Source organism: Perissodus microlepis, chromosome 3 (assembly GCF_051167445.1).
Source record: "Perissodus microlepis isolate ML-2025 ecotype Zambia chromosome 3, ASM5116744v1, whole genome shotgun sequence".
Lineage (NCBI taxonomy): Eukaryota > Metazoa > Chordata > Actinopteri > Cichliformes > Cichlidae > Perissodus > Perissodus microlepis.
This window is the reverse complement of record NC_140463.1, coordinates 15,844,954-15,860,268: the sequence shown is the minus strand read 5'-3', so window position 1 is coordinate 15,860,268 and position 15,315 is coordinate 15,844,954. Positions and strand designations below refer to the sequence as shown.

The window sequence follows — 15,315 nt, the reverse complement described above, 5'->3', positions numbered from 1 at the left end:
AAGAAATTTAGTGTTAAAAGATCAAGATTGTTTTTTTTCCGTTTCTTACTTCAATTAACATTAAAACTCAGACTTATATAAAAATGTTTTTGCATCACAATAACACAGATACACCAACATTACAGTTCTATTTGTCGGACACAGAAAAATGAACACAATATTAAACACACAGACACACAAATGTTCCTAGAATAGTGCTTTAGCTCATGAGTTGTTACCTGATCAATTATTTATTTATCAGTTGTTTTACTAACTTAAAATAAGTTTAAAATCTTTCAAAAAATTAAATTAAGTTAAAAGATTTGCAGTGCATTTTTAACATATTTTTAGTTGATAAGGTCAAGGTAACTTTATTTATACCCATAGGCAAGGTAAATTTGCTTTACAGAAAAAATGACAGCATTTGGCATCCCTTTAAAAACACACATACCTAGTAAAAGTTTATTAGTTTTTCTGTACAACTGTACAAAGACTGAACAACTTTAGTATTTGGGAATTTTAGATGGATGATAAGAGCTTTTGCTTACTTCACTTAAAGTGTTACAAGTTGAACAACTGATTATTTAAACATGAATCAGTGACAAACACCAAGTTTCTCCATGATGAAGCTTTTTGACCTCAAGCACTCCTCAGTTACATGTTGAGCAACTTCTGGATTAGTTTTGATTGGATCATCTCCCAAAGCTAAAGTTAAATCGGCTGCTGCAGGAAACCTGATGGCAGAGATCAATTAGTGTTCTTCATTTGTGTAAATACAATTCATCACATCTGTAAAAACTACAGTCAGTAAACTTGGAAGACAGTTTTAAAGTGTTTGTCCCGACACCCTCAGCTGCCCTGTAATATTAGTTTGGTTTCTATAGAGCAAAGTATAAAGTTCAGTGATTTATTTTAGGACTTCATCATATTCATGCTGTTAGAGTGATGAGAAAATAAAATAAATAAAGTAACACAGACTGGCTGCTCAGAAGTTTATTCTGACAAAAAAAAAAGAACCAAGCCTGTGTGAACCTCAAGGCACTTTTTAAAACAGAAAATTGCTAAATCCCACAGAGTATGAGGAAGTAACAACAGTAAGTATGGAGATAAGAAACAAACCAAACAGAGCAGAATTCTTAAAATAATGTCCATCCATCCTTCTTCTGATTATCTGGGGCCGCAGGGTAAACAATGATTTAAAAATCTAAGTAGATGGCTAAGTTGCTATGGCTAAAGAAAATAAATTAAAGGATGTAGGAAAGAAAATTAATCTTTAGTAAAAAAAAACACAAAGAACATCTAAGGTGAGTGTAAGGTGATGAGTGTAAGGATTCCCAATCATGCTTCAGTAAGAAATGTACCCATAGTGATACACATGTAGTAACATGTTATATACAACATACAATAGAAAAGAGAGATAATAGCGGGTGATTGATTTGACAAAGATTTACCTCAGTTTTTGTCTCCTCGAGCTGCTTTACCAACTGAAAGACAGAAGAGAGATAAAAACAAAGCTCACAGCTATGAAAAGGAAGTGAAAGATGTTTTTTGGAGGAAAAAAAATCATTTTTGTAAAGAAATTCCAGATTTGCACTATATTCACCACAATTCACTAAAGCTCCAGTCACAGCTTCACTTATACTTAAATATAACTGGCCTGATGTAAAAAACAAAAACTCCAGAGAAACATTTAAATTTAACTCCTCCCAACAACAGTTTAAACTCTTGTCTGTTTATAATTTCTGTTTTATTACAGCAAAGTTGATGGTTTAGTTTCTCACGATTGTTTTCATACATGCTTCAAGTTGTAATTTCAGTATCAGTATCTGCACCTGTACCATATAAAAAGAGATGACGGGGAAACATCACAGTAACTTGTTACGTTGGAAACCTTTTGGTTGAGCTTGGAAAAAGATATTTAACCCAGAGAGTAACTGGGGGTTATATTACACCTGAATATAGCATAAAATAGTGCTGCTCACAGCTTGTGAACATCTGCTCTGCCACCTCATAGCAGCTCTCAGTCTGTACACCTGACCACACGAAGAAAAATGAAACAGGTGACAGTGTCAAACTTTAGCTGTTAGTCAGTTGAACCACCTGTGCACCTGACTAACAGCTTAAAGTGCTCTGCAAACCTTAAAGCTAACAGGTGGATTTTCCTGTTTTATAACTGAAGAACCACTGACTGCTTCAGAGACAAACAGTGAAAGTGGGCAGTAGATCCTTGTTTTTTTTAACATAAATCTCATTGCTGCAGCTATGGGCAGTACAAAAGTGCCCCCTTAGTGTGATTATTAGTTAGGTTCTTTCACTAGTTAGCTAACACAAACTAATGTCTATTAGCACCAACCAACCAAACAAACCGGTAATATTGTAATATTGTACTCGTACAAGATGGATCTACACAAGGTCTAACAAACTATAAGTGAGAACACCTATTTCTTAACTCCAGCATCGCAAACGGAGTTAAATCTGCTTAAACACTGTCTGCAGTTTTTGAGAGGATGGCTCCATAGTTTAATATTTCATGTCTACATTAAAGTCAGAGTTTTCTGTGTCACCGAAGTTTCTCTCTTTTTACCTGGTTAATCACTGTGGTAACCTGTGCTGATCACATAAACAGCAGCAGGTTATGATCTGAGATTTGGTTTGAAATCAGCTGAAAGCCTCTGATTGTTTAATTTACAGTATCTTGTAAGTTTCCTTACAATCTCTTCTTGCCAAATACATTTTAAATGTGTGAGCTGTTAAACTGTACCTTACTAAAACTACTGAATGATCAGTGTGCATCCAATAATTGTGTGATGCAAAAAAACGTATAAATACTGTTGAGTCTCTTTTACACTGCAGCAATTAGAAGTCATACAGCAAGAATATCTGTTCAGTCAAATTAAATTCACTTTGATGTGTGAGCAACTTCTCCTCTATCAGACTGTGGGGCAGTGACCTTTATTATTTAAATGGATCCAGTTTAAAGATTCATAAACCCAATGTGCAGTCGACACCTTAGACAAAAACACAGAGTGCGCTCAGAGATAAAACGATGAACTGGAATTAAAATGTTTATTTTCTGTATGCTAAATATCCTAGTTAATGACTTTCAGCATTTGTCTTTTTTTGAAACATTTTTGCATTTTTTTATGTTTAGAAGAAAATTCAGCAGGATTATAACAGAGATGAAATCCCTGATTTCTGGACTTTAGTTTTTTCGGGTTTCTCCTGCTAGAGCTGATTGTTTAAGTATGAATAGTTTTTCTCCAACAGCAGGTGAGAGGACACATGACTGGAGACGTGCTCTTTTATAAGACATGATATAACAATACATTCACAAACTTCACTAAAGAAAAAAAAATCAGTTTAAATGTAAATTAAAACATGTGTTATGTGAATATAAAGTGTTTGATGATGTTTTTAAATTTCAAGTTTGAAAGCAGTGAGAACAAATTTGAGCTTCACTAACAGTTATTTGGTGTCTGAGGTTTGTTCTCATGTGTGATTGTAACCTGAACACGTAGAAAACAGAGATAATAGCAGGAGATTGATTTGGGTGACAAAGATTTTACCTCATTGAGATTTTTCTCAGTTTTCTTCTTCTTCTCCTCGAGCTGCTTTACCAACTAAAGGACAGAAGAGAGATGAAGAAAAAGATCACAGCTATGAACTGAAATACGTTTTTGTGCTGGAAAATTAATGTTTGTGAAGAAATTCCAAATTTGGATTGTATACAAAGAGATAAAAGAGAGATGACAGCAGCGAACTGCTTTGGGTGAAAAGATTTACCTCTTTGAGTTTTCTGTCAGTTTCATCATTCCTCTTCTCAGCCTGGAGCATCTTTTCCAAATAGCAGAGAGAAATGAAAACATCAGTATATTTTTAATGGAAATATTCTTCTAATTACTTTTGCAATATCCTAATTTATTTAGATTAGTTTATTTTTTAATGTAGTAAAACAGCTGTCATTCTTATATAGATCTCCAGTCAAAGGTTTTAGAACACATGTTATTTTTAAGTGTTTAACTGACATTTAATGAGCTCCTTGATTATTATTAACACATGCTCTTTTTGTCTGTCTTATTTAGTTAGTTAGTTAGCTTTGGATGGATGGATATTTATGGGTTTGTTGGTTGGTTTATGCTGGAATGTAAAATCATCTGCTTCGGTAAATACAAATTCCTTATTTACAAAAATAATAATCCAAAAAAGATTCAAATCTAAAATTTTCTTTACATTACAGTAATAAACAAAGTTGAATAAACACATTCAGGAAGCTGATAAAGGAAAGATGAACCTCATCAACTTTAACTGGTCCCTCAAATCCTACATTTTCCTCTCAGCATCTCGTCTTCTCTTTGTCCTGATGAAGCTGATGCTAATTATGGAATCATTTTTCTCTGACTGCACATTAAAAGACATGGAAAAAAGTCTCTTTTGTGAGTGCTTTCTGTCATTTTTCAGGCCTGCTTATAGAAAAATATGACTAAAATAACTCGTGTATTTGAATTTTAATAAAAGTTATTTAATTAAAAACTTCCCATTGATCAATTTTCTTACACTGATCCAATTTACATTAATCAATTCATTAATCAATGACTTTATTTAAATATGAGTACTGGGGCTAACACTACGGTGCTATGGAGTATTTTTTAACTTGTGTTTCTTGTTTCTCAATAAAAAGTCAAAAATTAGCAGGTTGGTCACATCAAACAAATCATATCAGCATCATAATTTCCACTAACGACTTCACATTAAGCAGAAAGTCACAGAGGGACATAATGAGCGTGCAGGTCTATGATCACTGGTATAGCAGCCATCACATACGTCCATGTTTATCTGTCTTCTGAGCAACACTTTCAGACTGAGTCTTCACTATAGAGGTTGGCACAACTCAGCTCTGTGTACTTTGAATTCAGTTTATGAACTTGAACCACAACAAATAATGGTCCCATTTACTTTGACATCTGAAAGCACATTTCTTATTACTGTCAACATTTAAAGAATAATTATGAATTTCAATATAACCACAACTTTTATAAGGATACTGTAGCATCTCTTACATGAAATGAACATCTGCAATAGTCTTACTCTTGTGTTTATTGTAGGATTAAACAAGTTATTTTACTGCTATTTTATTATCAGTATTATTATTGCATTAGAACCACGTAACAAGCATTGCATTAAAGCATTTATTGAAGCTGTTGATATTACATTAAAGTCTGTATTACAGGTGGTATCATAATCATATAATAATCTTTCATTGCAGGAGCAACTGTAATCATTTTACACACATTGCATTTTGTTGCTTATTAAAGAGTTGAAGCTCGGTCAGTTAATTGATGGTCAGAAGCTTCGTCTGGCGCGATGTCCGGCCGATCTTTTGAGCAAAGTGGCCTAGAGCTATGGAAGAATTGCATACACGATTATAATACATATATCACATATAATCTGGAAACAGGCCTGAATAAAGACCTGAGTGTATTCAGCAACCTGCTGCGTTTGAGTTTGCTTGGTAACAGATGACTCAGAATAAGTCAGGAAGTGTACTTCTGAAATGTCTTTGTTTCCTCTGTAAAGTGTGCATTTTTTGGTGGTTATTTTGAGGAAGCTGTCTGGATGAGGTTATTTGAATAACCAGGTTATTCATTATTGTCTTTTATTCATTTATGTCTTTTGATTAAGCTTTTAGTAGTGGTTCTTGATTAAAACATTTATTCAACATATTACAGATATAGTTTCAGTTAGGTTGTTATGCACATGAGAATTGGCCTCTCTTCTCATAAGACAAAGTTCGTGTGAGGTCGAGCCACACACACACACACACACACACACACACACACACACACACACACACACACACACCTGCAGGTAGGCTTATGTTCTAGGTGAGAGTTCAGATATATTTTCTTGCAACTGCATTTTTGTGCGTGCAGAATTGCTAGTTTGTTGCAGAGCATGGCCCGAGGTTTGGGAGAAGCGAGAGCGAGATGAGCTACAGGAAGCACCTGCCGTGGAGACGGAGACAATGTTCTTTTCAAACTGTGTTAAAAGTCATTGTGGTTTTGATTTGACATATGCATATATTGTATCTGTTTAACGCATGAGGGGGCGTTATAAATTTCCCTGATGGTATAAAAACAACTGATTGTGTATTGTTTGAGCGAGATCGATGCTGTCTGCGTACAGTGTTCATCTCCCACGCGTGTTCATTAAAATCATCGTTTGACTCCACCCGGCCGGATCAGTGTTGTTATTTTGGAATTCCTCCTATATCCCTCCTCAATATTTGAACCCTTTCACACACAGTTAATCCAATCAAACGTAACAATAAAAGAATAAAAATAAACTTCCTCTGGTGTCTACTCGTTTCTGTCAACCTATGACAGCAGCACCATCACACAAAGCAAAGAAATCATGCATGTAAAGTGAAACAACAGTGCTTTTTGTCTGAATGAAAAGACAAAAAGCACTCATGTCTGATCCTCTACATCAGACATCAGGCAGAACGGGGACCAGATCTGGACCCAGTGTTGAGATTTCTCTGTACAGTTGAGACTGTTCAGTCAGGATTTAAACCGAAAAGGGACAATTCAAGCGTTTTATCTCTTTAATTAATTTTTCTGAAGTTAAGCACTTAATCTAAATGTGGGCAGTTTTCATATTTGAATGGTGCGAATTTCAGCAGGCACACATACATATCTGTTCAGTTTTATGTTGTGTCACCAAAAACTGTTTTTTGAATTATGTGTTAAAAGGTTTTGAAATGCACAATCATATGAAAACATCTGGGAACATCTCTCCCTGCATAAAAATTCACTCTTCATTCAACAAAAAGATAACAGTGGCATGTATTTCATTTCCTCCTCATTTCCTACATCTGAGTACTGGAGGGTTTCACAAACATCTATTTTTAGTGAGGCAGTATTTAGACGTACAGAATGGAGTTAGTTGTAAAAGCTGGCTGTGCAACAATTTGGGTATCGTTGTAATTTTACTGATTTGAATGCATGGAACTGTTCAATACTGATTACTTACAACACTAAATCAGTTGGATTAGCTTGTTAAGCCTTGAACTTCATAGGCAAGCAGGTCCAATCATAAGAAAATGTATTTAAGGTGGAAACTTTCAAGTTGTGCTTCTCTTTGACACTGAACAGTGACAGAACTGGATTCTCAAAGTAATTCTCAAAAAATCTGAAAACAAAGATTGTCAGTACTGCGGTTCAGGGGAAGGCTGCAAAAACATCTCTCAGAGGTTTGAACTCAGTTTCATCTATAAGGACAGTAATCAGGAAATAGAAGAGCACAGGCACAGCTGTGGCTGAACTCAGGTCAGGCCAAGAAAATTACAGGAGCTTCATATGCAGCGCACTGTCAGAATGAATCAGCATAAATGTATGCACCATCTAACTTTGTTATAATTGTTGAAATTTTGTTGTTGTAATTGTTGGGATTTTTTTTATGACACATATTATCTGTAAATATAATAAACTGTCACTGTTGAAATGATACAGTTTCCATAATGACAGATCAGCCAACGATAAACCAAAATCCAAAAACTGAACTTTATCTATGACTGTGTGTTTACACTAAATAATGAGACATTATGATCATCTGGATCTTTGCATCAAGACGTTTTCTCTAACTGGACTCAATAATAATAATAAGTCAGTGTGTGGTGGGGTAATGTTTATTTATATTGTACAGTTTGATGTAAATACTGACACTAACTGTATATGTTCTGAATGACAATAATATGGCTATTCTGTTCTATTCTGTATTACCAAAGAGAGCCAAGTCAGCAAATTCTCATTGAGTATAAAGGAAACACAAACCTCCCAATTTTGGGACTCCATCTGCTTCTTCAGGTTCTCTGCTTTGTCTTTCGCCTCCTGGAGCTGATCGATGATTTTACTATCTGTCTCACCCTGGAGCTGAAATGTTACATGAGGAAAGAGCAGAAGAAAGAAACAATCATGTTTAAGATAATAATGATAACACAACCAGAGTGAAATAAAAGCTGCATTATGTAAATATTGTTCATCGGTGCTGCTGATTTAATGAATTATGTAAAACGCTGCATCCAGATGATTTAAATTTTATATAAATTTATTCATTTATATTGAAGAGTCTGATGGTGAGTAAATATTGATGTATGTAATTATTCTATTCATAAATAGAGTTCAGTAAAGTCAGTAAATTCAGAATGTTTATAACAGAAAGACAAACCTGAAGCTGCTCCAGCCACTCTGCTGTTTTTTTGCCCTGCTGGAGCTGTTTGAAGATTTCACTATCTGTCTTACCCTGGAGCTGAAATGTTACATGAGGAAAGAGCAGAAGGAAGAAATGTTCATGTTTAAGACACAATCATGATAACACAACCAGAGTTAAATTAAATCTGTAAATAAAAGCTGTATTATGAAAATATAAGTTGGAAAATATAAATAAATATTTGTAAATAACTGAAGATGGTAAGGAAATATCTTAGTTTCAATGTAGTGTCTCTAAAACTAAAACCAGGTTTTACTTTTTACTTACTAATACTATGCACGCACAGCCCAATGTTCATTAGTGCTGCTGATTTAATGAATTATGTAAAAAGCTGCGTCCAGATGAACAGAATCAACTTTCTGGGAATATGCGTGGACAATTTTTTCCTATATACTCTCATATATATGTCCTGGATTTTTTTTTTTTATTTAACTGAGACACGTAGATTTCAGTTGAATATAAATTTATTCATTTATATTAAAGAGTCTGACGGTGAGTAAATATTGATGTGTGCAATTACTCTATTCATAAATAGAGTTGGGTCAATAAATTCAGAATGTTTATAACAGAAAGACAAACCTGAAGCTGCTCCAGCCACTTTGCTGTTTCTTTGTCCTGCTGGAGCTGATCGATGATTTTACTATCTATCTTACCCTGAAATGTTACATGAAGAAAGAGCAGACGGAAGAAATGTTCACGTTTAAGACACAATATTAATAACACAATAGGATTTAAATAAAGCTAGAAATAAAATCTGTATTATGTAAATATAAGCTGGATAATATAAATTAATATTTGTAAATAACACTAAGGAAATATCTTAGTTTCAATGTGGAGTTTCTAAAACTAAAACCAGCTTTTACTTTTCCCTTACTAATAATATGCACACTGTGGGAATTATATCATTTTTATATCATGTTTACACACAGACATCACATAGATTTATTTCTAGGGTAAAGGTGAAACATATTTTGCTTTATGCTTGCTTAGCAACTAGTGATGCAGAAGGTGTTAAAGATAAGCATGCCATGAATAAGTCGACTGGAAACATCTGGAGGGTGAGACAGCCATATAGGGCAAAATGTTGTTTAACACGGAAAGTTGTTTAAATGTCATTAATTATAACTTATGCCTGTTATATTCTTTATTGACGCGAGAAGGGGCGTGAACCCTGACATAATAAAACTATTTTAAAAGTATGCTTTGAGCGGAGATCTGTGTTGACAATGTAGTGCTGTGTATTTTCCCACACGTGTGTTTAATAAATTGAATAAATGCATAAATAAAAAGGATATAGAAGAATAAACATGATATAAAAATTACATAATTCCCAAAACACACAGCCCATTGTTCATCAGTTCTGCTGATTTTTTTTTTAATTAATTATATAAATCTACTGTTTATAAGGTTGGGAAACCTGCAGTCAGCTGAAACTGAAGAAGTTACTTGGATGAGTGACAAAACGTTTCTCCCACTGAAAACGCTACATCCAGATGAACAGAATCAACCTTTTGGGATTATGCATGCACACTGTTTTTTCTTATATTCTTACATGTATATATCTGGGATTTTTTATATATATACATATATAATTGAAATGCTAAGATTTAGATTTATTGATTCATTTATACTGTACAGTCTGATGGTGAGTAAATATTGATGTGTGCAGTTATTCTATTCATAAAGAGGTCAGTAAATTCAAAGTGTTTATAATGGAAACACAAACCTGCTGATTTTTCTTCTCCAGCTGCTTCAGTTTCTCTGCTGTTTCTTTCACCTCCTGAAGCTGATTGATGATTTTAGTATTCTCCTTCCACTACAGGAGAAATGTTACATGAAGAAAGAGCAGAAGGAAGAAATGTTCATGTTTAAAACACAATAATGAAACAAAACCAGAGTCACATTAAAGCTGTATGATGTAAATATGAGGGAGCTGATGTAGCATGATGTTAACAACATTAAGTGTTGTAGGATGAAGTCAACAATCTTGCAGTGGTAGGATTTCAAAGTTGTGTTTGGTTAATGACACAGAAACTGCTGCTGGACAAAACTGCAGGAATATAAGTGCACAGGTCTGTGATCATTGGGAGGATGACAGCATCACATATGTCCATGTTTACCTCTGTCTGCTGAGAGATGCTTTCACTGACCTTTGAGTCCAGTGCAGGAAATATTTCCATCAACTTCTGAATGAATTCATCCTTCTCCTTCTCAGATTTGATCATCTGTCAGAAAGAAAGACAGATGTTGATGTTTCTGCAGTGCTTTGTTTATAAAAGTGACAAAATTATTGAAGCTTCACACTGTGAGCAACATGTTTCCAACCGTATCTGATTGGTGGTTTTCTTTTTTTTAATGATACACACTGTATAGAATAAAATGTCTCTACTCTAAGATTGCGTCAGTGTGTACGGCCTGCCATCTGACTCTGTTTGTACTAGTGTTTTATTTTTTTTTATTTGTCTTAAAAATGTTAACTTCCTGCTTGTATATAATCACCAAACACCCCTGGCTAAAAGATCTTCTTATTTAAAACCTGTTTATTGCAGTTGTAGATATCAGGGAACCTTCTCCCCACAATTCCTGTCAGGAGTTCCAGCTGGTCTCTGTTGTACTTCAACTGAGAGGGCGTCGTAGACGCCGTGGGAAATGCATTGGCTTATTAGTGAGAATGAAGGCTACCTTGGCATGATTTGCAAAAACGCCTCACGCTATCCTGACTGGATTTGACCGCGTCAACTACTGGTACTCTAGTATATGGCTTACACCTGATGTTGGGTTTATTACAATAACCTCACGTCAAGTGCTCTCCCCATCAGCGCTCAGGTGAAGTAAACCCTCAGAACCTACAGCCGATAGGTCGAGCACCCACATCGGCCGTTGGTATTACTAAGGATTCTGTTTACATTATCCATGCTTCCCTTAGGCAGCATCATTAGAAGACATAGCATACATTTTCACTGCTATGCAGATGACACCCAGCTCTATCTATCCATGAAGCCAGATAACAAACACCAATTGTTAAACTGCAGGAATGTCTTAAAGACATAAAGACCTGGATGGCCGCTAACTTTCTGCTTCTTAATTCAGATAAAACTGAGGTTATTGTACTCGGCCCTGAAAAGCTTAGAAATATGGTATCTAACCAGATTCATACTCTGGATGGCATTACCTTGGCCTCCAGTAACGCTGTGAGGAACCTTGGAGTCATTTTTGACCAGGACATGTCCTTCAGCGCACATATTAAACAAATATGTAAGACTGCCTTCTTCTATTTGCGCAACATCTCTAAAATTAGAAATATCCTGTCTCTTAGTGACGCTGAAAAACTAGTTCATGCATTTATTACTTCCAGGTTGGACTACTGTAATTCATTATTATCAGGATGTCCAAAAAACTCGCTGAAAAGCCTTCAGCTAATCCAAAATGCTGCAGCAAGAGTCCTGACAGGGACTAGAAGGAGAGAGCATATTTCTCCTGTTTTGGCTTCCCTTCATTGGCTTCCTGTTAAATCCAGAATTGAATTCAAAATCCTGCTCCTCACATACAAGGTCTTAAATAATCAGGCCCCATCTTATCTTAATGACCTTGTAGTGCCACTTTGCTCTTGCACTGCAGGCCTACTTGTTGTTCCTGGAGTATTTAAAAGTAGAATGGGAGGGAGAGCCTTCAGTTTTCAGGCCCCTCTTCTGTGGAACCAGCTTCCAGTTTGGATTCGGGAGACAGACACTATCTCTGCTTTCAAGATTAGGCTTAAAACTTTCCTTTTTGCTAAAGCATATAGTTAGGGCTGGACCAGGTGACCCTGAATCCTCCCTTAGTTATGCTGCAATAGACGTAGGCTGCCGGGGATTCCCATGATACATTGAGTTTTTCCTTTCCAGTCACCTTTCTCACTCACTATGTATTAATAGACCTCTTTGCACTGAATCATATCTGTTATTAATCTCTGTCTCTCTTCCACAGCATGTCTTTTATCCTGTCTTCCTTCTCTCACCCCAACCGGTCGCAGCAGATGGCCCCGCCCCTCCCTGAGCCTGGTTCTGCCGGAGGTTTCTTCCTGTTAAAAGGGAGTTTTTCCTTCCCACTGTCGCCAAAGTGCTTGCTCATAGGGGGTCATATGATTGTTGGGTTTTTCTCTGTATCTACTGTACAATATAAAGTGCCTTGAGGTGACTTTTGCTGTGATTTGGCGCTATATAAATAAAATTGAATTGAATTGAATTGAATTGAAGGATAAGTCTTGTTAGTGCTCGATCGCTAACAAATAAAACTTTCATTCTTAAGGACTTCTTCACTAATCAGGAACTGCATCTAATCTTTGTGACAGAAGCCTGGCAGGTGAGTCCAGCTGTTTTACGGAACCTTTACCTTCAGACTGTGAATATCTTAATTTAAATATCTTTTCTTTTTTTCTTTTTTTTAAGGATTTTTAACAGTTGTTGTGCCAGCCTGTTTTAAACATACTGTTGTACAGCCTGCATTTAAGAAACCTAATCTCGATTCCTTTTTTCTCCCAAATTTTAGGCCTATTTCAAAGGTTCCTTTTCTATCAAAAATTTTGGGAAAGATTGTATTGTATTGTATTTGTTCAGCTTCAATCTTTTGTAAATGGACACTATGTTCTTGAGAGGTTTCAGTCTGGTTTTTTAAAAGTTCTTAGTGATCTTTTATTAGCCACTGACTCAGGTGACTCAGCTCTGTTTTTGCTTTTGGATCTGACCGCTGCCTTTGATACTGTTGACCACAGAATCTTGATCTCACAGTTGGAGCATTGCAATATCAAGGTCCTTCCATCAGAGTGGTTCAGGTCTTACCTGTCTGACAGGACTTTCTCTGTGAGCTTTGGAGATTTTATCTCTTCCTCAGCTCCCCTTACGTGTGGTGGCCAATTTTATTATCTATTTATATGCTGCTCCCAGGTCTATTTTTTGGAAAATATAACATGTTTCCATTCATATGCCAATGACACTCAGATCTATCTTCAACTGAACAGAAACTGTTCTGCCCTACCTGAACCCTTACTTCAGTGTCTTGATGAAGTTAAAGCCTGGATGTCTTCTAACTTCCTTAACTTTAATGAGAACAAAACCAAAGTGATAATTTTTGGACCAAGTTGCAATCCCAGCACGTCTCTTGTTAACCTGCACAGTATTGAGCCTTTTATTAAATTGCATGCCAAAAATGTGGGGATTATAATTGACAGAAAGTTCGCATTTGAAAAAACAGATTAGCCCAGCGGTCTTTTTTCAACCTTATATCTATCTCTGAAATAATTTTTATCTTTTACAAAGTTTGAACAGGCGATCCATGCTTTTATTACATCCCAGCTGGACTATTGTAACTCCTTATATGTTGGAGTTGACCAGACCTGCCTTGTAAGACTGCAGTTGGTCCAAAATGCCGCAGTTCATCTTCCGACACGAACTACCCGGTGCTTGCCTCTCTTCACTGGCACACTGTTCACTTCAGAATTTATTTTAACATTTTATTGTTAACTTACAGCGGCCTTTTTTTAAACTGAGGCTTTTACCTAAGGTGAAATCATTTTTATCTTTTAAAAACTTTGAAAGGATGATCCATGCTTTTATTACATCCCAGCTGGAGACCAGCTGCAGTTGGTCCAGATGCTGCAGCTCGTCTTCTGACACGAACTAAAAGACTTGAACAGATTTCCCCGGCGCTTGCCTCTCTTCACTTGCTCCGTGTTCACTTCAGAATTCATTTTAAAATTTGATTGTTAACTTACAAAGCCCTGAAGGGACAGGCTCTCAGGTATTTGTCTGACCACCTTCTAGGTCTCTTAGATCAAATGATCTTTTGCTTTTAGCCATACAAAGGTCAAAGCTGGTTCACAGAGATGATTGAGCGTTTGGGGTCGTAGCTCCTAAACTGTGGAATAATCTACGCCTACACATCAGACAGGCTCCTACTGTCAATCGTTTTAAATCTTATCTTAAAACACATTTATATTCACTGGCTTTTAATAGAGTATGAGAGTTATTTGGTATTTGATGTTTGGTACTAATATTATAAGTTATTTTACTAGTTATTTTGTAGTTTTGTAAAGCACTTTGATCAACATTGCTGTTGTAATGAAATGTGCTATAGAAATAGATAAATGATAAAATGTAAAGAATCTAAATTATGTAAAGTCACAAACTCATAAAAACTAAACTCAACCAAAACTGCTGAGGGTTGGTGCTACTCTGCTTCAGCTTATGAACTGTAATCAGAACAATAAATAAAAACATAGTGGAAAGAAATTTTATTATTGCTGCCAATAAAAGGTTAATAGAATAATGATGAATTTAAACATAACACAGCTCTTACAGGATACTGTATCTTTACTGAAATGAATGTATAATATTCTCACTCTTTTCTTAGTTTCTTTACACACTGTTAATCACATCAAATGTAACAATAAACAGAAGCTTTAAATCTCACCTGCTATTTGATCAGGTGTGTGATAACATCAATATTTAATGTGAAATAAACTCAAATTTCAACAACACAAAAAGCTGTCAGTTTAAGAAAAATCTACATTAGACCATTAGATTAATATTAAGCTCTGATAGATTCTACATATCAAAGTTAGAAAACATTTTCTACTTTACTGAGGAGTTGATTGTACAGTGTTTCATCCTCCTTCATCAACATCTAAAAATCCCTGTACAGGGAGGAAGGTGACTGTTTATTTACTGAGATCAACAGCAGCATGTATAGCTTCTAAATTCGTATTTAAAATATATTTTACACCTTTACATTTAGTTTTATTTATTTATTCATTTATTTATTTATTCATCTAAATAGTCTGTTAGTGTGTAAATACTGATTTTTACTATTATTTTATTCATAAAGAGAGCTGAGTCAGCAATTTCATAATATTTATAATGAAAAGACAAACCTGCTGATTTTTGGACTCCAGCTGAATCTTCAGGATCTTTGCTGCTTGTTCCAACTGCTGGAGCTGATGGATGGTTTCAGTTTTCTCCTCAGACTGCAGGTGAAATGTTACATGAAGAAAGAGCAGAAGGAAGAAATGCTCTCTACTGAGATCAACAGGAG

The 15,315-nt window shown here is 35.5% G+C and overlaps 1 protein-coding gene across 3 annotated transcripts in view; it reads right to left on the bottom strand.

The window, feature by feature from the left end:
• Window positions 1-1,385: 1,385 nt before the first annotated feature.
• The window catches only part of LOC146390158 (uncharacterized), a 60,153-nt gene continuing 46,223 nt past the window's right edge, over window positions 1,386-15,315 (bottom strand). For all 3 annotated transcript variants that reach the window (XM_084923196.1, XM_084923198.1, XM_084923197.1), the window contains 8 exons: window positions 15,155-15,247; window positions 10,398-10,472; window positions 9,974-10,063; window positions 8,827-8,901; window positions 8,206-8,286; window positions 7,812-7,910; window positions 3,763-3,813; window positions 1,386-3,599 (listed from right to left, as the gene is read on the bottom strand). In XM_084923196.1, coding sequence (XP_084779322.1) covers window positions 3,438-3,599; window positions 3,763-3,813; window positions 7,812-7,910; window positions 8,206-8,286; window positions 8,827-8,901; window positions 9,974-10,063; window positions 10,398-10,472; window positions 15,155-15,247 — 726 coding nt within the window. In that variant the 3' untranslated portion in view covers window positions 1,386-3,437. The remainder of the gene's footprint in view (window positions 3,600-3,762; window positions 3,814-7,811; window positions 7,911-8,205; window positions 8,287-8,826; window positions 8,902-9,973; window positions 10,064-10,397; window positions 10,473-15,154; window positions 15,248-15,315) is intronic.